Raw genomic sequence first — 24,236 nt, 5'->3', positions numbered from 1 at the left:
TCTAGGAAAATGTTTTTATTACAAAATTTTTACAAGTAGGTGCTGGGCTGGCTGCCAGCCTGTGGGCTGTGACCCTCCCCAGTACAGACCCAGACTCCACAGACGGAGCCTCTAAGGGCTGATTCTCAGAACCAAGGCCCCACTCCCTGGAGACCCAGCCCTGAGGAGGAGGAGGAGGAGGAGCATGGGGCCTGCAGTGATGCCCAGGCTGAAGCGGCTCAGGGAGCTGGATTGAGCGCTCTTTGCCCACCCGGGCCCCTGTGGGTACCAGAGTCTCAGTTCCCATTTCCTGGGCTGCCTTAGGGGTAGAGATGCTGAGGGTGGGGTGCAGGGATGGAGAATACAGTGCTGGAGTGGAGGGATGGAGCCTACAATGGGAGGGTGGAGGAGTGGGGGATAGAGGGTGGGTGGAGGAATGCAGGATACAGGGGCGGGGAGAGAGGTAGGTACAGGGGTGGGTGTGGGTGGAGGGGTGGGGATACAGCGGTGGAGGGAGTGATGGCACAGCTTTCCCCGCCGGCCCCTAAATGGTGCTTGGCAGCTTGGCAGAGTGCACCTGACGCAGCAGCAGGACAAGCGCAGCCAGGAGCGCGGAGGCGAAGAGCAGCAGGAGGACGACCCAGGAGGTGAAGTCTGTGCCCTTGCGCAGCCCCGGCGGGTCGGCGGGGATCAGGTTGGTCAGGTTCAGCATGTAGCCGAGCGCCCAGCCCACTGCAGTGTCCGCGGCCTGCGGCGAAGGGCGTGGCCTCAGCTCCCGAGAGGCCCCGCCCCCCCAAGGGCGGCCCGCTCCGCTCCGTCCCCAGCCCACCTTCTTCTGGAACATCACGCCACCGAAGGCGCGCTCGTCAAAGCCGTAGCCGCGACTCAGCAGCTGTTGCACGAACATGGCCCCAGCGCAGTAGTCGGCCAGGTGGGCCCGTTGTCCCGGCACCCGAGCTTGCAGCTGGGATGCGGGCAGGACACCGTCAGGCAGGCGACCACCAGGAGGTCTCCGTCCCACGGGGAGAGGGGGCGGGCGGCGTGCTTCACCCCTCCCCAGACACACGGGAGGTGCAGGGCCAGAGACCACCACACAGGCCTGGACACGAATGGCAAGACCGAGTCCAAGCAGCACCCCTGCTGGGCACGCTTCCATCCCTTCCCAGCCAGCGCCCCTGCCTGGAAGGCCAGTGAGGAGGGACAGCAGGCATGGCCACCAGGGAGCGGGGGCAGCAACACGTTGGTGTGTGGTCAGGGGAACAGGACGAGCTCCAGGCCTGAGTCCCAACCTCCCCCCACCCCAGTCTGTCTGAGACTAGGCCCTGGGAGGACAAGATGGGGCCTCGTTCACCACCCCAGTCCTGGGACAGCTCGTACGTTTTTTTCTCTTGGAGTCTCCGGTGGGCACACTCCCTGTGCCCAGCCCCACTTCCATCTTCCCTTGCGTGGCACCATGGAGGGACCAGTGGCAGAAGCCAGAAACCTGGGCCCCGGCCTCCCTTCTGCCCTCCAGATCTGGGATGAAGGTCGGGCCTGGTGAAGCTTCTCCAACCTGCCCGACTTGTTCACAGCCTCCCGGCCACATCCCCCCCACCTCTGGAGTCAGCCTGATGCCTGCCATCGCCCCCACTGCAGCGGGTACTCCGAGAGGCCTGTCCATGGAGGGCTGGGGAGGTATGCGGATGTGAAGGCTGAGCCCTTCCACACAGCCCTGGAGGAGGGGGAGCGGGACTCACCTGAGCCCAGGTCTGGTTGCAGACGTTCACTGCAGCTGCCTCCAGCTGCTGTAGGGTGGCCACGGGCAACCCCATTGAAGTCCGCAAGAAGTCTACCGTGTAGAAGAAGGCAGAGAAGGCCTGTAAGGGGGCACAGGCACGCTGTGAGCAGACCCTAGCAGCTCAGGGCACCTGCCGCCACCTGTCTGCCCCTACTCACGATAAAGTTCCCAGCCACTGGGGGCTGGAAGACCCCATTGAAAGAGCATCGGGAGAAGGGGCAGGAGGAGAAGCTGAAGAGTCCAGAAACCAGATCTCGGCAGAGATGGGGGTCACTGCTTCCTGACAGGCTGATCCTCGCGCTGCTGTTGAAGGTCTGGGGCCGCTGGGCCATGGTGCACGGTGACTGGTACACATCCCCAAGCAGCACGCGGGTGGAAAAGCCCCTTGGCCAGCAGGGGTGGAAGCTGTGGGTCTGGGGGAATCACCAGCATGACAGGGCGGCACCACCACCACTCCAGAGGACCAGCCTGACGAACCTCCCCCAGGTCTCACTCTGGCAACCTCACTTTTGTGCTCAGGGGCAATCCATGGTTCCCCACTGCCTGCTTGACAGATCCCAACACCCCTGACCGGGCTCCCTCTGACAGACATCCCTGGCCCTCCCTTCTCCAGGCCCAGCCCAGCCACTGGGCCTTTGCTCATGCTCTGACCCTCCCACCTGTCTTTCCAGCCAATTAAAGCCCAGCCTGGAGAAGCTTTCCACAGCACGGTGGCTGTCCAGGCTCTGCTCCAGGAGGGGATGATGCAGTGCAGGTCAGCCAGGGTGGAGGGGCACCTGGAGGGCACTGGCCAGCAGCCTCTGGAGGACCTGGTCACGGCCGTAGCAGAGGAAGCTGTGGGTGTAGACGCGGTAGTTCTGGCCGTAGAGACGCAGCTGGACCTCACTGGTTCTGTCCTCAGCTGGACTGGTTGTCTCAAAGGTGATCTGGGTGGAGGCACCCCCCAGGTCCATGGCCCCCAGCGTCCCCTTCCGTGGCCGAACCACCGGCCCACCCAGCCGTACTGTGGAGAGGGAAGTGTGGGATCAACCAGGGACCGAGGGCACCCACACCCCCTGCCTCTTTGGCTAGCTGCTGGGCCCACCTTGATGAAGTTCTCCAGCAGGTAGTTGGCAGTCACCCAGCCAAACACCCCCTCTTCCTGGCCCGAGAGGATGCGTGCACCCCGGAAGTCAAAGGGGTACTGGGTCAGTGTGTGCATCACTGCCGTGAGCACACTGGTTGAGGCCTCTGGATTGGTCAGGCTGCAAAACACAGAGAACTCCAAGAGGCCTCCTCCCCAGGTGGCTGTGAGCCTGCTGTGGCAGTACTCGGGGTCCACCCCACAAGGGGTCACAGCCAAAAGCTATCATGGGGACAGGGCCAGAGCACAGGCACACTCACTTGAGCAGGCGCATACCCGCTGTGGCTCCCAGGTAGAGGGGCGTGCCCGCATGTCTCTCTTTGGGCACATCCTGAAGCGCCTGATCAAGGCACCCAACAAGACTCTGGCCGGCCCCAGAAGGGTTGTCTGCATAGCTGGAGATGCCCCCGCCTAGAGGAAGGCAGAGAGATGAGCCTGTGCCTCGCGGGCAGCCCCTAGGTGGGCCGTAGGCCAGGAGAGTGAGAGTGGGGGTAGGGGCCATGGGCTCCCTGACCAGGTGGCACACCTTCCCAGCTTAAGGCCGCAGAAACGCCCAGTTTGGAGACAAAGGAGCCCAGCCGCCACCTAGAGACCGAGGCTGCTGCCTGCTGAGAGGATGTGACTGCAGGTGCTAGGACAAAGCCCTGGGCATGGTCGACCCAGGTTGGCCTCCTGGGCCCTGCCTGGATGTGCCCGCCAGGACCCCAGACCTCCTCCTGCTCCATCTGGGGCACAGAAGCCAATATTGGGCCCGGCAATACCCAAACCTCCTACCTGCTGCCTGGGCTTCCTTTCTAGAACGCAAACGACTCCTGGCCCCACCCAGACGCAGGGGGCCCAGCCTCTCTCTCTTTCCAGGGCTTCTGCCTGGAGTGAGCCCCACCCAACAGTAAGCAGAAAGCCCTAAGTGCTTGGAAATGCACCGGCTAAGGCTGGAGAGGGCCCCAGAGACCCTGCAGTGAGTGGGTGTCCTGGCTGGGCCCAGCTGGGTCTCACCTGGAACATCACAGGAGCTGTGCTGGCCCACAATGCCTGTGTCATTCTCCTTGTCTGCCGGCCACTTATAGATAAACATGGACGTGTGTGAAGAGCCAGCGTCCAGGACAATGCCGTACTGTGGGGAGGGGAAGGGAATCAGCCTGGGGTGTCTGGGGGCCCTGACACCCTTACACCAAACATGAAGTTGGGTGCCTCCAGTTTGTCACCCCCTTACACGCAGTCATGTGCCAAGCTTCATGCTAAAGCTCAGAGGAGGCCGGGACAACTGTGGTTGGAAGGAGAACGGCGGGGGGAGGTGACCCTTCCCTCCTGACTACCTGAAGCCAGCATGCCAGGGTCTGGGCAGCGGCCTTCCTGGCAAGGGCAGACTGAGGGACTGAGTCAGGGATAGAGGGACAGAGGGTCCCCAGGGACTTTTCTTTGGGGCACAAGGTCCCCAGGCTCAGGGAGAGGAAGCGCTGCTGTAGGAGGAGCCCCGTAGAGTCCCTCTTCCTTCTTCCCCTCTTCCTTCCTCCCCTCTCTCCTTCTAACTCTTCTGACCCTCGGCAGCCCAACCTGAGGATGCAGGAGGCGGGGCCCCAGGTGAAGAAGGTCCGCCAAGGCTGGCCATGGGCCTCAGAGCCAGGTCGGCTCTGAAGACACGTTGTCCCTAGGCCTCCAAGCCAAGGCCAGAGAGAGAAGCTGGCCCTGCCCTGCTGGGGGCGCTGGGTGGGCGTTCTTGCAGACCTGGGTGGCACGAGCTTGTAAATGCCCCTTTCCAGCTCCTGTCCCAGCATCCTGGATCCACCGGGAAAGCTGGGGACCAGTCTCCCAGGTCCAGGGGCCAATTCCAGCCTGTGAGAGGGCTGCACCAGTCCATCCCAACCAAGGTCTCCCCAGAGCCCAGAGCATCAACAGGCCAAGGTGTGCACTGCCACCCGGCCGTCCTGCAGAACCGCAGAGCTGCCCGCTTCTGACTGCCCATCGGGCTGGGGGGCTTGGCTCTCCATCCCACCCTCCACAAGCCCAATAAAGGGTTAAAGGGGCCGGTCAGGAGGTCCCTGGGCCTGCTGGAGTGGAGATCCGGGCTAGCCTGCTCCAACCTTTTGAGGACCTGCCAGGGCTGCTCCGGTCAAGCCCTCCTGTCTATCTGGGCCACCCTTGTGTCCCGGAGGGGGTCCTGGGCCCTGGGGCTTGTGGATCCCTATCTGGGCTGAATACCCAGTTGATGTGCCTCTAACCACACCCTCCGGGGCGCAGCACAGGGCAGAAGTGGCCAGAGTGCCCCTGGAGGCCCGCACAGGGCTGGGGGCGGGCGTCTGGCAGCACCCAGGGCTGCATCCCGGGAGCGGGGACACAGCCTCTGGGCTGCGTTGACGGGCTCAGCGGCGAGCGCAGAATTCCCGGGACTTGTTCCTCCGGCACCCCGTCGTCCTGGAAGCGACCCCGCCACCCCGCGTACCTGGTTGGGGAGCGCAGAGCGCGGAACCCGGGACCCCACCCAGCCCTCCAGGAGCAGAGCGCGATGGGGGTCTTGGGCTGACCCTGCTCGGGTTCCCAGCCGCGCACCCCCTCCCCGGCTCCCGGGCCCGGCTCGCTGTTCCCCGGACTTGCGCTGGGTGCCCGGGCGCGCACCTTGAGGGCGGGCGGCTCCCGGATGTCGCGGGTAGGGACGCACAGCAGTAGGAGCCCGGCGAGGCCTGCGGCGGCCAGCAGCAGCGGCGGCAGCAGTGACCGCACCTTCCCGGCCATGGGCGGGCGGGCGCGCGGAAGGACGACGCGTGGAGACAGGGAGTGCGGGGAGCCGGAGGCGGAGGCGGGCTGGGCCGCGGGACAGTGGGGTAGGGACCCCGGGGCGGGACGAGGGGCGGGAGGCCGGGCGGGCCCGCCCCCGTCCCGCCCGCCCCCGGCCACGCCCACGGGCGGACGGGTCCCGCCTCTGCGCCCGAGCTCCCGCGGTCCGGCCAGCGCAGGTGAGACGCGGGCGCGGCTGAGTCACAGGCGCTGCTCCCCCTCTCCCGGGTCTCAGCCCAGGCGCCCCGCGGCTACGGCCCACCTTCCCCTTCCCGCCCACTCCGCAAGGGGATCCCCCGGCCGTGGAGGCAGGAGACCTGGCGTGCGGGTGGGCGGGCGAGGCTGGCTCGGAGGGTCCGGCTCTGGAGAGCCGCCCTTTTCCCGTGCTCGGGAAAGGAGGCCAGACTCGCTTGCAGGAATGAGGCACTGTCGGCTGCGGAGCCACGCGGACCCCGGGCTGAGGACTCAGGAGGAAGCCTAGGGTCAGCACCTGCTTGTGGAGCAAGGCCCTGACGCCAACTCCCAGGGCTGGTGAGGACCAGGCTGGCCTGCGGGATACCCTCCCGGCCAGCGAGGATCCGCCAGCTGAGCTAGCGCAGGGCAGCTCCAGAGACACTCATCTGACCCAGGCCGGACCTACCCTTGAGGCCCAGTCAGATCCACCTCACCTGGGCCCTGTACTGAGGTGAAGGTGAGGACGCAGGGGCAGGGAAGGGCAGAGACGGCCCAGGTCACACCGAACCGAGAAACAGAAGAGAAGCAGCACAGACTGGGCCAAAGGTCCCTGCCTCCCAGCCCAGGGCCTCGGCCGCTCCTGCTGCCCCTCGGCCTGAGGGACCCAGAGGCTTGGGCTGCGGAGGCCAGAGGAGGCTTCCCCAGGACGGGAGCAGGCGGGGCCTCTACACGGCTTGAAAGACAAGGAAGAGGGTCCCCAGGCCAGGCTTGGGGTGCAGGTCAGCAACGGGGACGTCCCCAGGCTTCTGGGGACGGCTGGGGCAGGCAAAGCTCAGCTGGCCCTAGACGCAAGCCCTGCCCCTCCGCCCTAGGGCTCTGACGCCTCACAGGCCCCGCATCCCAGCCCGGCCAGGGGCCGCCCCCTTCGCGCCTGCTGCAAAGTGGGGATTCTTGTCCCAATAATTCCAGCCTCACAGCGTCAGGGAGCCACGAGGTAAGGCCACCAGGGAGTGCGGGCTGCTGGGGACCAAAGGGCAGCCCCACAGGGCAGGGTCCAGACCATGCCTGGTCTTCTGGAATGGGCAGTGACAATTGTGCTGGGATTGCCGCCTGGGCTGAGGGTCTGGCGCCACGGGCCCAGCAAAGGCATCTTTCTTCCAGCTCAGGACCCCAGAGGGAGGGGTGGGAACCCTGGGAAGCCTCTCTGCTGCCTCACAGCCTCACAGCCCAGCCTGGCCGGGCCCCAGCAGACAGTCTCTGGGTGTGGCCAGTGCTAAGCTCCAGGCCCCAGGCCCCAGGCCCCAGTTTCCCCCCCAGACACCAGGCCCTTCTTCTACCCCAGACAGCCCAGAGGAGGGAGAGGCACGCACAGTGCACATCACGCCTGAAAAAGAAGGAACAAAGGGAGCACAGAGGCAGGGTGCTGTGACCCCCACTGGCCTGCGGTGCCCCCACGTCCTTCCAGGCCCAGCGGGGCTTCCTGGTGTTCTGGACTCTCTTCATGGACAAAAAGCCAAGGCCAGGGAGCAGGAGGCCTGCCAGGTCTGAGAGGATGGGGCGGGAGAGGGGATCTGGACTCTGCCCTGGGGAGACAGGCTCATGGCCGAGTGCCCAGCTTCCCCTGCGGAGGGAGAGGCAGGGAGCCCAGAGCGGCCAGGACAAAGGCTGAGGCTGAACTCTCTTTGAGACAGAGTGAGAGCGGGGGAACGCCCCTTCCTGGCATGGACTCGGGGCCCCTGGAAGGCGGACTTGGGAGAGTGTCAGAGGGAAGCTGGCAGGAGCTGAAGGGGTGGAGGGGGCTCTGGGTGGGGCAGCCCTCGGCCTCTAAGACCCTCTTGGGGACGAGGGGGCTCCAGATGTGCTGCACATGGCCTGGCCCAGGCTGAGCTGAAAACATGCAGATGCAGAGAGGTTAGGGGAGAACCCCTGGGGGAGGAAGAGGGGAGGAAACTCAGAGCCTCCCTCCCAAACAGGGCTCAGACCTCCCAGGGAGGGGGCTTTCCTGAGGCCTGCTGAGATCTTAGCTGCCCTGCCTCAGTCTCCCCATCAGAAACTGGTGTTGTGTGGCTCACGTCTGTAATTCTAGCACTTGGGGAAGCTGAGGCAGGTGGATCACTTGAGGTCAGGAGTTCAAGACCAGCCTGGCCAACATGGTGAAACCCCGTCTCTACTAAAAATAGAAAAATTAGCCAGTTGTGGGCTGGGCACGGTGGCTCACTCCTGTAATCCCAGCACTTTGGAAGGCTGAGGTGGGTGGATCACGAGGTCAGGAGATCAAGACCATCCTGGCTAACAGGGTGAAACCCTGTCTCTACTAAAAATACAAAAAAATTAGCCAGGCTTGGTGGCAGGCACCTGTAGTCCCAGCTACTAGGGAGGCTGAGGCAGGAGAATGGTATAAACCCGGAAAGCGGAGCTTGCAGTGAGCTGAGATCGTGCCACTGCACTCCAGCCTGGACGACAGAGTGAGACTCCATCTCAAAAGTAAAAGAAAAAAAGAAACTTGTGCTGGGGCCGAAACACCGTAATTGTTTAATTGTGAAAGGCCTTTCACTCACTGCTCCCTTTCTTCAGGTACTCATTAAGTTATTCAACAAACGCTTGCTGAGTACCTCCTGTGGGCCAAAAGCATGCCAGGCTCCATGCACGCACAGTGAGCTCCATGGGGAGGGCACCGACTGGCCTGGGGAAAGCAGAATTCGCAAAGGCCCCTGGGAGGCAGGGAAGCCCGTGCTGTCCTTTTCGAGGTCGGAGACACAACAGCATGGGAGGTGCACATATGCACAGCTGGTAAGAGCAATGCCAGAGCGGCGGCAGGACCCCATCGGTGGTCTCTGATGTGCTGGACGTGCTATTCTGGGACTTGCTTCTTTCACTCATATTGCGCGTTTGGGATTCACCCTGTTGACAGTGAAAGGTGTGGCTTGTTTGTTCCTTGCTGTGTTCCATCCTGTGAGTGAGAGCATGCAGATGGTGTGTCGCTGCAGCTGGTGAACACACAGTGTCTGGCTTTAGGCTTTGCTGAGATTGCTGCTCTGCACATGTGCACTCCATTTTTTTTTTTTTTTTGGAGGTGGAGTCTGGCCCTACCGCCCAGGCTGGAGTGCAGTGATGGGATCTCAGCTCGCTGCAACCTCCACCACCTCCCGGGTTCAAGTGATTCTCTTGCCTCAGCCTCCCGAGCAGCTCATATTACAGGCACCCATAACCATGCCCGACTAATTTTGTATTTTTAGTAGAGATGGGGTTTCACCATATTGGCCAGGCTCATCTCAAACTCCTGACCCCCCCGCCTGGGCCTCCCAAAGTGCTGGGATGACCGGTGTGAGCCACTGCGCCTGGCCTCTCCGCCTGCCTTGGCCTCCTAAAGTACTGGGGTAACAGGTGTGAACCACCACGCCGGCCGCACGTGCACTCTTGTGAGCACTCCTCTGGGGAGCATCCCGGAACCGAACTGCTGGTTGTCAGGCAAGTGTGTGTTCCACTTCTCTAGCAAGCGCAAAATTCTTTTCCGAACGATGGCTCCAGCTGGCACCATGAGCATTTTGTTTTAATTTTATCTTATCTTATTTATTTACTTTGAGACAGACTCTTCCTCTGTTGCCCAGGCTGGAGTACAGTGATGTCACCTTGGCTCACTGCAACCTCCGCCTCCTGGTTCAAGCAGTTCTCCTGACTCAGCCTCCCAAATAGGTTGGATCACAGCTGTTCGCCGCCAGGCTTTTGCATTCTAATAGAGATGGCGTTTCACCATGTTGCTCCTAGGCTGGTCTCGAACTCCTGAGTATCTGCCCGTCTCAGCCTCCCAAAGTGCTAGGATAACAGGCATCAGCCACCGTGCCCAGCCTAATTTTTGTATTTTTAGTAGAGACAGGGTTTTGCCGTGTTGGCCAGACTGATCTCAAACTCCTGACCTCAAATGATCCACCTGCCTTGGCCTCTCAAAGTGCTGAGATATAGGCGTGAGCCACCAAACCCAGCCCCCTGTATCCTTTTATTCGAGACGGGCCTCACTGTGTTGCCCAGGCTGGTCTTAAATTCCTGGCCTCAAGCAGTCCTCCTGCCTCAGCCTCCTAAGTAGTTGGGGACTAAAGGTGTGTGTCACCCGCCTGGCTTTGGCCCTCTTTGATTTTGAAACTGGCTCAATTGTCCCGTGGAACCGACGTTTATGGTTTCTTTGAATAAACACAGAGATTGAGCCTCCTAATCTTAAAATTTGAGAAAGTGACGTTTGTCCTGTTTGAGTTCCTTTCTCAGAAAACCAACCATGAGGGCTCCCAGATAGAATGAAAGAGCTAAAACTCGGCCGGGCGCGGTGGCTCAAGCCTGTAATCCCAGCACTTTGGGAGGCTGAGACGGGCGGATCACGAGGTCAGGAGATCGAGACCATCCTGGCTAACATGGTGAAACCCCATCTCTACTAAAAAAAATACAAAAAACTAGCCGGGCGAGGTGGCGGGTGCCTGTAATCCCAGCTACTCGGGAGGCTGAGGCAGGAGAATGGCATAAACCCGGGAGGCGGAGCTTGCAGTGAGCTGAGATCTGGCCACTGCACTCCAGCCTGGGCGACAGAGCGACACTCCGTCTCAAAAAAAAAAAAAAAAAAGAAAGAGCTAAAACTCAACAGATCACGGTATCTTGGCAATGAGACGCCAGACCCCCCACCGTCAAGATTGCCTGACCAACCACCAGCTTCCTGTTGACCAACTCCTCTCCTTTAGCTGCCCCTAATTCCTGTTTTCTTACACCTAGTTACATGGCTTCCCTGCTCTGTAAACCCCTCATTGTAGTCGGCCAGGGAGATGGATTTGAGACTGAGCGCCCATCTCCTTGGCTGCAGCCGGCGTAAAGCCTTCTCCCTGGCGGTGCTCCTGGTCTCAGTGATTGGCTTTCTGTGCAGCGAACAGCAGGACCTGGATTGAATCCCTGGTGTTTGGTGACAGTCTCCCCCTCCCCTGCCACCGCCTGCTTCTTCCCTGTAAGTAGGTAACAGGTCTTTGATTTGTTTGTTTTAGCAACAGGGTCTGGCTGCGTTGCCCAGGCTGGACTGCAGTGGTGCCATCATAGCTCATTGGAACCTCAAACTCTTGGCCTCAAGTGATGCTCCTGCCTCAGCCTCTCCAGTAGCTGGGACCACAGGTCCACACCATGGCTGGCTCTCCTTTGGCTTTTTTTTTTTTTTTTTGAGACAAGGTCTTGCTGTGTCACCTAGGCTAGAGCACTATGGCTCAATCTCAGCTCACTGCAACCTCTACCGCCCGGGCTCAAGGGATTCTTGTGCCTCAGCCTCCCGAGTAGCTGGGACTACAGGCGTGTGCCACCACACCCAGCTCATTTTTGTAGTTTTAGTGGAGATGAGGTTTCCCCATGTTTGCCAGGCTGGTCTTAAACTCCTGGCCTCAGGTGATCCACCTTTCTCGGCCTCCCAAAGTGTTGGGATTACAGGCGTGAGCCACTGCACCCAGTCTCCTCTATGGTTTTGATATCATCATGGCCTGATCTGTAATCCCAGTACTTTGGGAGAGTGGCCTAGGCAACATAGTGAAACTTAGTCTCTACCAAAAACAAGCAAACAAAAAAATTGCTTTAATTTTTTTTAATTAGCTGGAAAAATTAGCATAATATTTGGATTATCCCCTTCCTGCAATTTATGGTAGAACTTGCCTGAAAAAAAAACACCTAGACCTGATTTTTCGGTGGTACCTTTTTTGTTTGTTTTTAAGAGATGGGTTAGGCCGGGCGCGGTGGCTCAAGCCTGTAATCCCAGCACTTTGGGAGGCCGAGACGGGTGGATCACGAGATCAGGAGATCGAGACCATCCTGGCTAACACAATGAAACCCCGTCTCTACTAAAAAAATACAAAAAACTAGCTAGGCGAGGTGGCGGGCACCTGTAGTCCCAGCTACTCGGGAGGCTGAGGCAGGAGAATGGCGTAAACCCGGGAGGCAGAGCTTGCAGTGAGCTGAGATCCGGCCACTGCACTCCAGCCTGGGTGACAGAGCGAGACTCTGTCTCAAAAAAAAAAAAAAGAGATGGGTTAGAGACCAGACTTACTATGTTGCCCAAGCTAGACTCAACCTTCTGAGCTTAAAAATCCTCCCACCTCAGTCTCGGGAATAGCTGGGACTATAGGCTTACACCACTGTGCTGGCTTCTATGCACTGTTTCAATTTCTTTGATAGTTATACGGCCAGATGGGTCCTCTATTTCTTCCTGAGCCAATTTAGTATTTTTTTCTTTTCTTTTTTTTTTTTTTGAGACGGAGTCTCGCTCTGTCGCCCAGGCTGGAGTGCAGTGGCCGGATCTCAGCTCACTGCAAGCTCCGCCTCCCGGGTTCACGCCATTCTCCTGCCTCAGCCTCCCGAGTAGCTGGGACTACAGGCGCCCACCACCTCGCCCGGCTAGTTTTTTTGTATTTTTTAGTAGAGACGGGGTTTCACCGTGTTAGTCAGGATGGTCTCGATCTCCTGACCTCGTGATCCGCCCATCTCGGCCTCCCAAAGTGCTGGGATTACAGGCTTGAGCCACCGTGCCCGGCCAGTATTTTTTTCTTTTCTTTTTTTTTTTTTTTGAGACGGAGTCTCGCTCTGTCGCCCAGGCTGGAGTGTAGTGGCCGGATCTCAGCTCACTGCAAGCTCCGCCTCCCGGGTTCACGCCATTCTCCTGCCTCAGCCTCCCGAGTAGCTGGGACTACAGGCGCCCACCACCTCGCCCGGCTAGTTTTTTTGTATTTTTTAGTAGAGACGGGGTTTCACCGTGTTAGTCAGGATGGTCTCGATCTCCTGACCTCGTGATCCGCCCATCTCGGCCTCCCAAAGTGCTGGGATTACAGGCTTGAGCCACCGTGCCCGGCCAGTATTTTTTTCTTTTCTTTCTTTCTTTTTTGTTTTTTTGAGATTTGTTATTGTTTTTAGAGACAGGGACTCACTCTGTTGCCCAGGCTGGAGTGCCGTGGTGCAATCATGGGTCACTACAATGTCCGTCTCCTGAGCTCAAGTGATCCTCCCACTTCAGCCTCCTGAGTAGGTGAGGCCACAGGTGCACATCGCCACACACAGCCACTTTTTTTATTTTTTATACAGTTGGAGGGTCTCCCTGTGTTGCCCAGGCTGGTTCCAAACTCCTGGACTCAGGTGGTGCTCCCGCTTCAGCTTCCCAAAGTGCTGGGATTACAGGCGTGAGCCTGCCCGTGTGTCTGATTTTGTGTTTTTCTAGGAAGTTACCCACTCCAAGTGAATTGGCTTAATCTCATTTAAAATATCCTCTTAGAATCAGCTGAACTTCTGCAGCGTGTGTGACTATGTCACTTTTTTATTCCTAATATCATTTATTTGTGCCTTATCTCTTTTTTCTTGATGAATCTAGCCAGATGTTTTGTGTACTTGTTCTCAAGTTTCTGTCATGTTTGTTTCCTATTTTACTATCTTTTTCATGAAAGAGGAACTCCTATTTATACCTTTATTTTTTATTTTTTATTTTTTTCGCGTGTGTTTTTTTGAGACAAGTTCTCACCCTGCCACCCAGGCAGGAGTGCAGTGGTGTAATTTTGGCCTCACAGCAACCTCGACCTCCCAGGCTCAAGCCATCCTCCCACTTCTACCTGCTGAGGAACTGGGACTACAGGCATGCGCCACTACACCAGCTAATTTTAAAATGTGACACATAAGTTGTTGAGACGTGTGTGCTTTAATATCCAAAAGTCTGGACTTTCTCGGATTCTCTCTTTTCTTTCTTTTATTTATTTTGAGACAGGGTCTTGCTCTGTCACTCAGGCTGGAGTGCAGGGGCATAATCATAGCTCATTGTAACCTCAAACTCCTGGGCTCAAATGATCCTCCCACCTCAGCAGCCCCAGTAACTGGGAACACAGGTGTGAGCCGCCACACCTGGCTAATTTTTGCATTTTTGGTAGAGTCAGGGTTTTGCCGTGTTGCCCAGGCTGACCTCAATCTCCTGGGCTGAAGCAGTCCTCCCACCTCTGCCTCACAAAAGGCTGGTATTACTGGCGGGAGCCACTGCACCTGACCGATAAATGTTTATTTTATTAATATTATTTTTTGGCCGGGCGCGGTGGCTCAAGCCTGTAATCCCAGCACTTTGGGAGGCCGAGACGGGTGGATCACAAGTTCAGGAGATGGAGACCATTCTGGCTAACACGGTGAAACCCCGTCTCTACTAAAAAAAAAAAATACAAAAAACTAGCCGGGCGCGGTGGCGGGCACCTGTAGTCCCAGCTACTCAGGAGGCTGAGGCAGGAGAATGGCGTGAACCCGGGAGGCGGAGCTTGCAGTGAGTGGATATCGCGCCACTGCACTCCAGCCTGGGTGACAGCATGAGACTCTGTCTCAAAAAAAAAAAAAAAATTATTTTTTGAGACGGAGTCTCACTCTGTAGCCCAGGCTGGAGTGCAGTGGTGCCATCTCGGCTCACTGCAACCTCCGCCTCCTGGGTTCAAGCAATTCTCCTGCCTCAGCCTCCCAAGTAGCTGGGATTACAGGCGCCCAACACCATGCCTGGCTAATTTTTGTATTTGTAGTAGAGATGGGGTTTTACTATGTTGCCCAGGCTGGTCTCAAACTCCTGACCTCAGGTGATCCACCCACCTTGGCCTCCCAAAGTGCTGGGACCACAGGCGCAAGCCACTGGGCCCGGCCTAGTCTTCTTTATAGCATTAAGAGATCATACTTTTTATGGAGTAAGAAACTATAAATACCACTCCTTGTTCATATTTCCAGAAATCTCTTTTATTTCTTTAGATATATAAACACTGTTACTTTATATTCTCTCTGATAATTCCAGGATCTGGGTCTACAGAGTCTATCTGTTGCTTCTGCTGGGTCTCATAGTGTGTTGTTTCCTGTGGTGTTTATGAATTTTTAAAACCGTAGATCTCGGGCCGGGCGCGGTGGCTCAAGCCTGTAATCCCAGCACTTTGGGAGGCCGAGACGGGCGGATCACGAGGTCAGGAGATCGAGACCATCCTGGCTAACACAGTGAAACCCCGTCTCTACTAAAAAATACAAAAAAAAAACTAGCTAGGCGAGGTGGCAGCGCCTGTAGTCCCAGCTACTTGGGAGGCTGAGGCACGAGAATGGCATAAACCTGGGAGGCGGAGCTTGCAGTAAGCTGAGATCCGGCCACTGCACCCCAGCCTGGGCGACAGAGCAAGACTCCGTCTCAATAAAAAAAAAAAAAACTGTAGATCTCATTTTCTTTTTTCTTTTCTTTTTCTTTTTCCATAGAGATGGGGTCTCTCACTGTGTTGCCCAGGCTGGTCTCGAACTCCTGGCCTCAAGTGCTGGCATTCCAGGCGTGAGCCACCATGCCCGGCTGAGATGTTCCTTTTCCTTGGAACTTGATCAACACAAAATCCTGAGGCCTGGTGTGGTGGTGTTCCTCTGGGGCAGATTCTCAAATGGGGACGCTTCTGCCCCCAAGGACACATTTAGATGTCCTGAGACATTTCCGGGTGTCATAACGGTGTGCACGCACATGTATGTACCTGCACACGCTACTGGCACCTCGTGGATAGAGCCCAGGGATGCTGCTCACATCCTGCAAGGAGACTGACCCGCCCTGTGTCCTTAGGGCGGGCTCCCGGCAGGGTCTGCATGTGCCTCTGCCAGCCACCTAGACCCTGCCAGTCAGGGCTACTTTAAATTCTCCCCTCGTGGTCTCCAGGGCCACACACTAGCCTGATTTTAAGCTGTAAACTTGGAGGACCTATTTTTTTTCACCTTGCACAGAACACCAAGCTGAGAGGCAGTTTTTCTGGAGGTGCCAGCCTGTCTCACATTTCTGCTTTAGCTGCGGGGTCCAGCTCTGTGGGCGGTCTCCTGATGAAGTCACCCCGGGACAGACACTGTTCTGTCTCCTGCTTCCAGCCCTCTAAAGATGCCAGGATTCCCCAGGGCATGGCAGGCACCCTCAAAGGCAGACGTGGGGAGGCCCTAGTGGGCAGACCCCAGCCTGCTTACGGGGGGGCTTCTCCCTGGCTGCCACTGGCCCACCCACTGCACGGCAGTCCACCTGGTGCTGGGGCTGTGGGACACAGGTCCTCAGGATCCGCTCCCTTTCCTGCCCAGGAGATCCAGGCCTGGCATCCTTATGTCTCCTGGAAAGCCCACTCCCATCCTCAGGGTAGGAGGGCAGCTGCATGCTGGGCTGGCTTGGGCCTGTCCTGGGACACCCCTGCAGGCCAGGTGCAGCTGGGGATGTGGCTCAGTGGGATTGCTGTGGGCAGGTTAGCATGGAGCTGGGTTCCGGAAGGGAGTTGCCCCACTGCCTGCCAGGACCCCTCCTCTGAGACAGGTGCCTTGTGGGACAGTGTACCAAAGTGCCCTGGACATGAGGGGTCCCTGCGCCCCACACACGGACCCCACATCGGGTTCCTGTGCCCCACACACACTGCCTCCCCATTGGGGCCCTAGGCTGCAGAACCCATCCATGATGTTGCCGTGCCCCTGGTTCTGGTAGCACTGGGGCCCTCCAGGCTGGGTTGAGCAGGGGCCCCCCACCAGTGTGTACCCCAGCACCAACGGGAGTGGGCCTGGGCAGGGGGACAGGAATGACATCCAAGGGCACCTGCGCCAGCCTCCTCCTGTACCCTGGGGGTTCTCGTTCTCCTTGGCTGAGGGAAGTGGCCTCTCCCAGCTGAAATCTGGGGTCAGGCTGGGCATGAGAGGAAAGGGGGGTGAGCAGGACCCCAGACCTTGAGAATCCTGAGTCGGGGGGACAGGCTTTGTCTATGACGTGCCTGGGAGCTGTTTGGGGGCCCTCCTGGGGAGCCAGGCTCACAGGTTGTTGTGTGGGACTCAACGTGGGGCAGTGTCCTGGCCAGGATGTGGAAGGCCATCACCCCAGGGTCTGCAGGAGGCACATGCAGGCCAAACTCGCCCACCTGGCGCCCTGATCCGCTGCAGCCAGAGTCCCTCAGCCTTGGCCAAGACCTGAAGTCCAACTGCTATCCCTGGGGCTTCCCTGCCAGGTGGGCACCCCCCGCTTACAGGCCATCCCCACCCCCTCCATCTGCTTCCGTCCGAGCTACAGCCACCTTGTCCTGGTGCCCTGGTTGAGGGGGGAAGCTGCCCTTGGACCCGCGTCGGAGCTGCCCCGCGCCCTCTGCTGGCCGTTGTCGGAACTGCAGCCTGGCGAGAGCAGTGTCTTTCCCTGGAGATGGGACCCAGGGCAGCACCGCTGGAAACGGGGGGCGGTAACTCGTGGAGGGGTCCCCCACTGTCCACTGACAACGGCAGTAGTAGCTGCGGACTATGCGGACTCAAGAGAGTCCCAGCCCATGTCAGCACCAGGAGCCAAAACGGAGTCAAGGGCTTGGTGCAGGGGCCAGTCGGAGGCAGGCCTGGGGAGCCCATCTGGCAAGGCGGGCAGGAAGGCGCCCACTCCGGGACTGTGCCTGGGCCTGCCGGGGGTCTCCAGCCAGAGAGGGTGGGTGCGATGGGACGCACACCCTCGAAGGGCTGAGTGCCAGGCCGGCCCTGGGGGCCGCGCTGCCCACACGGACTAGATGAAGGTGGAATCCAGAGTCCCCCCGTCCTGTTGGCTCAGGGCGCGGGCCTCAAACAGCTGCTTAATGAGCGCTGACTTCTCTTGCTCCAGCTGCGTGATGCGCTCACTCTTCTCGGTCACCTCCTGGGCAGGTGCGCAGTTGGTCAAGGCCTGCGGATCCCCACCCCCGCACCCCTCCCAGCTGCCTTACCCGGATGAGGAGTCACCCACCCACACCCCTCCCGCGCCTGCCCTACCTGAGTGAGGAGTCGGTTCTGCTCCTTCAGCATGAGGATGGTCTGCTGCTGCCAGCCCAGGGGTGAAGTGGACGTCAGGGCAGGGCAGGGGGGCTCGGAGGAGGACGGGGGCAGGGCCTGCGGGAGGGCAGGATTAGGCAGGCCTGGACGAGGGCCGGAAGCACTAAACTGGCCTGGGCCCCAGCGTGGGCGTGGGGGTTTGGGGTACACTCACCCGACTGGCACAGGCTGCAGCCAGCAGCTCCCCCAGGCACCGGGCCACCTCCTGTACCTTGGGCAGTAGCCGCCCCAGTGGGCGGGGGCTCCCTGCAGCCCCACAGTCCTGGGAAGAAAGCAGAGGAGGAGTGGTCAGAGAAGAGGGCCAGCCAGGGCCAGCATGGTGCCTTGACAGGGGTTCCCATAGGTGGCTCTCCTGCCTCCTGATGCTGCAGAGAGCCCAGAGGGATCCCATGGGCATTGCTGACATGGGATGGGAGGTCTGCCCAAGGCGCCTTAGGCCCTAGGAGTGGGGCAGCCACGGGGGGAAAAAGGGATGTCCCAGCACCCTGGGTGCAATCGACAGCCACTGTGTCCGGGAATAGGGGCAGCCATAATGCCCAGGGGTGCCTAGGGTTAGCTGGGGTCTCCAAGTGTGGGGACCTGGGGACAGGGCGGTGGCACTCACAGCACTGGCTCTGCTCTGGCCCAGGCGGCGCTGGCGCTCCTGCACTCGTTGCAGCTGCTGCTGGTACCAGTCACGGCCCCGCGCCATCATCTCCAAACCCTGCAGCAGCACCTCCTTCTCCTGCTCCAGCTCCTTCATCTGCTTCAGCTGCAACACGTGCATGTACATGGAATGCCTGGCCCCAGTGAGCACGCACACGTCCATGCATGCATGAGCTTGCCTGTGGGTGGGCACCAGAGTCACAGGCACAAATGCAGCAGCACATGTACATGTTTGCAAACGCAGGCACGGACGCACGCTTCTGAGGATACCTGCATGTGTGAGCCCCGTAGGCCCGTTTGGAGCAGGAACCCCCTGCCTCCTGCTGAGGGGTCTTGGCCTTTCTCAGCCCTTCCACTCAGGCTTCCCTGGGGGAGGGGTGACTGACCCTTCAGCTGAGCCCACCCTCCCGAGGTCCACCTGTGGTGAACACACAGCTGGGGAGCCAGACTGGCTTGCAGCAGTGACCTCGTGAGGCGGGCTGGGCAGCCACCATAGCTGCCCTAAACGACCTCTTGACCTCTCTCTGCCTGACCCTGGGCCGTCCCTCCAGGGGATTCAAGCCCACGTGGGGAGAGATGTGCAGAGCTGACGGTACTTCCACAATGGACTCCCCCAGGCTCAAGGCCCTCCTGCTCCCATCCCAGCCTCCAGCCTCCAGACAAGATAGAGAGCCCCAGAGCCCCAGCCCCTGCTCACCAGGCCGCAGTCCACGCCGCTGGTGATAGTGTGCCTCCGACGTTCCCCTCGGGCACGGGGGGCCCGCCGGGCATCCCCTGAGTCCACCTCCAGGGCCCTGCAAGCCACTGCACCTATTGTGGAGAGGCATGGGCCCGGCTCACCTCCAGACCAGCCTGGCCAGGCTCTGCTGAGGTGCAGCAGCCTCCACATCTCAGCCCACCCTTGAGGTCTCGGGCACCAGCCTAGCATGGCCCATGTGTAGCCTCTGTGCCAGGCTGGAGTTTGGTCCCTCTCCCCTGCCCCAGCTCCTCACACTGGCTTGGGGAGGGTTGTGCCACCAAGCCCGCATGTTTGCTCATACACACACCCTGCCCCATCGCTCCGTGAGCTCCCTGGGGCCAGGAGCCTCGTCCAGCTCTTTTCTGCACTCCCAGTGCCCAGAACATCGCAGGCACAGCCTGGGTCTCCAAGGTGGCTGGGTAAGGGAGGAGTGGGCGGGGGATTCTGGTCCTGACTACGCCTCTCCCGTCTGCATGGGGCCCTGCAAGGCAGCAGGAGATGTGGATGTGAATGATGGAAACCTAACTTTTCTCAGGATGGTGATTCTGACAGAAAGTTAGTCCTGCACGGCCGGGCACAGTGGCTCATGCCTGTAATCCCAGCACTTTTGGGGACCAATGTGGGTGGATCACTTGAGCTCAGGAGTTCAAGACCAGCCTGGGCAACATGGCAAAATCCCATTCATTCCTTTTTTTTTTTTTTTGAGATGTTGTTTTGCTCCTGTTGCCCAGGCTGGAGTGCAATGGCATGATCTCGGCTCACTGCGACCTCTGCCTCCCAGGTTCAAGTGATTCTCCTGTCTCGGCCTCCCCAGTAGCTGGGATTACAGACACCCGCTACCATGCCCAGCTACTTTTTGCATTTGTTATTAGAGATGGAGTTTCACCATGTTGGCCAGGCTGGTCCTGCACTCCTGACCTCAAGTAATCCACCCACCTCAGCCTCCCAAAGTGCTGGAATTACAGGTGTGAGCCACAGCACCCGGCCGGCAAAACCCTATTTCTATTAGAAACATAGAAATTAGCCGGGTGCACTGGCACGCACCTGTGGTCCCAGCTACTTGGGAGGCTGAGGCAGTAGGATTGGTTGAGCATGGGAGGCAGAGGTTCCACTGAGCCGAGATTGTGCCACTGCACTCCAGGCTGGGCGACACAGCAAAACCTTGTCTCAAAAAAAATAAAAAGTCCCTTGCCAGGCACGGTGGCTCATGCCTGTAATCCCAACACTTTGGGAAGCTGAGGGCGGGGGGGATCAGTTGAGGTCAGGAGTTCAAGACCAGACTGGCCAACATGGTGAAACCCCGTCTCTACTAAAAATACAAAACAGCCCAGTGTGGTGACAGGCGCCTGTAATCCCACTACTCGGGGGGCTGAAGAGAATCGCTTGGACCTGGGAAGTGGAGGTTGTGAGCCGAAATCGCGCCACTGCACACCAGCCTGGGCAATAAGAGCAAAACTCAGTCTAAAAAAAAAAAAAAGAAGGCCGGGCGCGGTGGCTCACGCCTGTAATCCCAGCACTTTGGGAGGCCGAGGCGGGCGGATCACAAGGTCAGGAGATCGAGACCATTCTGGCTAACACGGTGAAACCCTGTCTCTACTAAAAAAATGCAAAGAATTAGCCGGGCGCGGTGGTGGGTGCCTGTAGTCCCAGCTACTCAGGAGGCTGAGGCAGGGGAATGGCGTGAACCCGGGAGGCGGAGCTTGCAGTGAACCGAGATTGCACCACTGCACTCCAGCCTGGGCGACAGAGCAAGACTCTGTCTCAAAAAAAAAAAAAAAAGAAAAGAAAAGAAAAAAAAGAAAGAAAAGAAAAGAAAAAATCAGTGGCTGGGCACGGTGGCTCATGCCTGTAATCCCAGCACTTTGGGAGGCCAAGGGGGGAGGATCATGAGGTCGGGAGTTTGAGAACAGCCTGGCCAATATGGTAAAACCCCATCTCTACTAAAAATACAAAAATTAGCCGGGAATGGTGGCGTGTACCTGTAATCCCAGCTACTCGGGAGGCTGAAGCAGGAGTATTGCTTGAACCCAGGAGGTGGAGGTTGCAGTGATCCAAGATTCATGCCACTGCACTCCAGCCTGGGTGACAGAGCAAGACTCCGTCTCAAAAAGCAAAACAAAAGTTAGTCCCGCGTGTGTGTGATATGCCAGGCCATGCACCCAGCTGACAAGTCAGACACCTCCTGGTGCTTGAAGACACCTGCTGTGACGTTTGCCTGAGGGCTCCCCCTGGGGGCAGCCAAGAGTATCACGTTGGTGCCACCCTGGCCCAGCTTCCTGGTGAGGGAGTATGTATACCTCCCCAGTCTACAGGAGAAGTGGCTACAGGTGTGGAGGAGGGCATCCTCCTTCAGCCTCTAGCTGTAGCCCCAGCACCAGGCATATCCTGAGAGGCCATGCACCTGGCACCCGGCCACAGGAGTTGGGGGGGTGATGCAAGAATTGGGCCCAGGTAGGCACGGCAGAGAACCTGGCTCCACGCAGCCCTGAGTTTGTGCTCCTGCCTGCGGTGCTGAGTGGCTGGCAGCTCCGGGGCAAGACAGTGGGAGAGCACACAGCCCTTCAGGAGGTGGGAGCAGAGAGGGTACAGCCAGAGGGAGGCCGTGGAGGAAGCCCCAAGACACTGGGGCCTGGTCTGTACAGTCGAGTCCATAGAGCAGCTCCCGGGTCCCCAGATGACAGCATGCTGGGTGTTGAGCTAGATGGGGGTGGTGGCTGTGCCCGTCCAGGGCCCTGGGCCAGCAGGCCGCACCTCCAGGGCCAGAGCCAGCCTGGAGCAAACACGCAGTCCCAGGTGGGAACAAGGAAAGAGGCCTCGAACTTCTGGGCTGGGGGCTTGGAAGGCTGTGTGTGTTGAGAGGCTTTCTGGGAGTTGGGGTGACCTCCCAGATTTGGCACCCCAAAAGTGAGCTGTGTCAATTAATCATGCCATACCACTTGTCTGGCCCTCCGTTTGCCTGTGAGAGGGTGACAGCTAGAGCCCTAGCCACGTGGCCTTCAGGGAGGTGTGGTACATGAGCCAGCGCCACATGGGACATCAGAGCAGAGCAAGGGTGGACCACAGGCTTAGGCCTCCAAACCCCAGGCCCGGCCACTGCATGCAATCCCGTGGCTGATTTCAAACTGCATGGCCACATGGATGACGCTGACCCTGCATTTGGAGCCAGCTACCCTCCAAAGCCTCCCTCACCATAGGACTGAGAGTCCCCGAACCTGGTGCGGTTGCTGGATCAGATCACCAGGGAGGCCAGGACCACCATGGCTCCAAACACCAGTTGTAGGGCTGGATAATATGGCTGAGGTGGGGGAGCAGTACAGGGAGGGTGGCAGAGCAGCAGGCAGCATGGGGACTGGCAGGAGCCACCGGTGGGCAGGCCTGCCCCTGGCAGAACAGGTGCACAGGCTGAACGGGCTGTGGGACCTGGGGCTCCTCTGGGAGCTTGGCCCCCACCCCCAGCCATAATGCAGGTCCTGTTCCCAAGGCAGGCACTGGGTTGGGGGAGACAGGGGACCATTCAGCAATTTCCCGTCACTGCCAACTGGACCGGAAGCAGGAGAGGAGTCTGCCAGCCATCCCCAGGGACTGTGGCCTATGTCCCTCCACGGCATCTGCCATAGTGCAGCCCCACTGGGGTGCAGGAGACCCACCCACGCCCCTGCCCATCCTGGCAACAGGGCCAGGTCCTCTTGGGCCACCAGCAGCAGCCCCTGCCTGCCTGGGCCTCAGTGGGGTCAGTGGGACCAGCCCCCCTGGCTGAGCTGTCACACTGAGAAGGGGGACCCTTTGTTTGAGAAGGAAGCACCTCTGCCTGAACAGCCACAGACAGGAGGCTGAGGGCCCAGGTGTCCCCAGGTGCGGAAAGGGTATTGGAGATGGAGAGCCCAAGCTCAGGCTTGGTACAGGTTGGGCTCCTGGTGGGTTTTCTGAGTCACCTGCCACCCCCGGGCCCTGGTGGCCTTACGCTGTGGCAGGAGAGGGTCTGGCTTGCCTCCCTAAGCCCCTGGGCTCACCACGACAGGCATGAAGCCCCTTTCCCTCCAGGCCCGCCGAGGCGCCCTCCAGGATCCGGAGTCCATGAAGAACCGCTCCCCAGCCCCGTCCCTCGTGGGAGATGCACGGGCAGCAGGTTTCCTTCCCCTGGAGGAGGTGTTCAGCCAGGGGAAGGAGCAAAGGAGAGCAAGAGGCAGAGGGAGCTGGTCACCAGAAACCGTGGGACTCCGATTTCTGGCCCGGGCCCGGGAGAGCTACGAGGGGGCCCAGGGGCCGCTCGGAACTCACCTGCGTCCGCGCTGGAGCTCGGTTCCAACGCCGCGCTCTGGGACCGCTCGGGATCCGCGGGGCAGGGCGCCGCCTCGGCCGGGGCGCACAACTGCTCCGGGCTGCGGGCCGCGCCGCTGGGACCGGCCAGAGGGGCGCGCACGCCCAGGGGCAGCGGCTTCCTCTCCAGGACCGTCCGCGGCTCGTCGGCAAGTGCGAACACCAGGCGCTGCGGCGGCGGCGGCGGCTGGTCCCCGGGCCGGGACGGGGCGCGCGTGGGGTCCCGGGGGCCGCCGTCGGCGCTCAGCAGGGAAGTGCGGAGGCCAGCCACGAAGCGCTCGAAGGTCAGGTAGCCGCTGGCCGGGGCCACCTGGCGCAAGCCCTCCAGCACCCCGCGGGGCAGCTCCCGCGCGTCGGTGCCCTGCCAGCGGGACTCGATCTCGCGCAGGTGCACGCAGCCGCGCCGCCGGTCGTCTAGGATGTCGAACAGGGTGCGCAGGCTCTGCAGGAAGGCGCGCGGCAGCCCCTCCGTGCCGGGCGCGGGTGCGAGGGGAGGCATGCGACCCCGCTCGGCCATGGCGGCCCCGGCCATGGGCCCCCGGGCTCGGTCCCCGCGTCCACCTGCGTGCGTCCCCGCGCACCCCACGGAGGGGCCGGCCCGGCGAGCTCAGCCCGCGGCGACAATAGCGACTACTTTTGAATGGGGCCCTCCTCGTAGCGTCAGCCCTCATTAACATGCGCCGCGGCCATTGGCCGAGCCCGTCCCATCTGCTCCCCGATTGGCTGAGAGACGGTTTGATTTTTTTTTTTTTTTTTTTTTTTTTTTTTTTTTTTTTTTTTTCCTGCCAAGGGGCCCTGAGAGGCGCGCGGAGGCCCTGGGCAGGCGGAACCGGATCCCCCAGCTCCAGCTCCACTCTGGCCTCGCAGAGCTCCCTTTCTGCCCCGCC

The 24,236-nt window shown here is 59.7% G+C and overlaps 2 protein-coding genes and 1 long non-coding RNA gene across 3 annotated transcripts; 1 reads left to right on the top strand and 2 right to left on the bottom strand.

The window, feature by feature from the left end:
* On the bottom strand, positions 1-5,860 carry ENTPD2 (ectonucleoside triphosphate diphosphohydrolase 2). The gene is given in 10 exon segments (XM_033238454.1): positions 1-727; positions 809-943; positions 1,716-1,835; positions 1,915-2,169; positions 2,533-2,735; positions 2,738-2,759; positions 2,841-3,000; positions 3,140-3,290; positions 3,876-3,993; positions 5,493-5,860. Coding segments are annotated over 10 exon segments (1,485 nt in total). The 5' UTR covers positions 5,610-5,860; the 3' UTR covers positions 1-523.
* Positions 5,861-5,954: 94 nt separating this feature from the next.
* Positions 5,955-15,115, top strand: LOC117099121. The gene is made up of 4 exons (XR_004443709.1): positions 5,955-6,342; positions 7,168-7,367; positions 10,666-10,803; positions 15,069-15,115. It is a non-coding gene; the product is annotated as an uncharacterized LOC117099121 (long non-coding RNA).
* Positions 15,066-24,100, bottom strand: SAPCD2 (suppressor APC domain containing 2). Its single transcript, XM_033238455.1, has 6 exons — positions 23,311-24,100; positions 18,991-19,103; positions 18,253-18,399; positions 17,803-17,910; positions 17,589-17,705; positions 15,066-17,475 (listed from the first exon to the last, which is right to left on the bottom strand). Exons 1-6 carry the CDS (start codon positions 23,879-23,881, stop codon positions 17,347-17,349), a joined length of 1,185 nt encoding a protein of 394 aa, XP_033094346.1. The 5' UTR covers positions 23,882-24,100; the 3' UTR covers positions 15,066-17,346.
* Between the last annotated feature and the right edge of the window lie 136 nt (positions 24,101-24,236).

This window comes from Trachypithecus francoisi, unplaced genomic scaffold, assembly GCF_009764315.1.
Source record: "Trachypithecus francoisi isolate TF-2019V2 unplaced genomic scaffold, Tfra_2.0 Lachesis_group16, whole genome shotgun sequence".
Classification (NCBI taxonomy): domain Eukaryota; kingdom Metazoa; phylum Chordata; class Mammalia; order Primates; family Cercopithecidae; genus Trachypithecus; species Trachypithecus francoisi.
The sequence above is the reverse complement of the archived record's forward strand: the minus strand, read 5'-3'. Positions and strand labels throughout refer to the sequence as shown.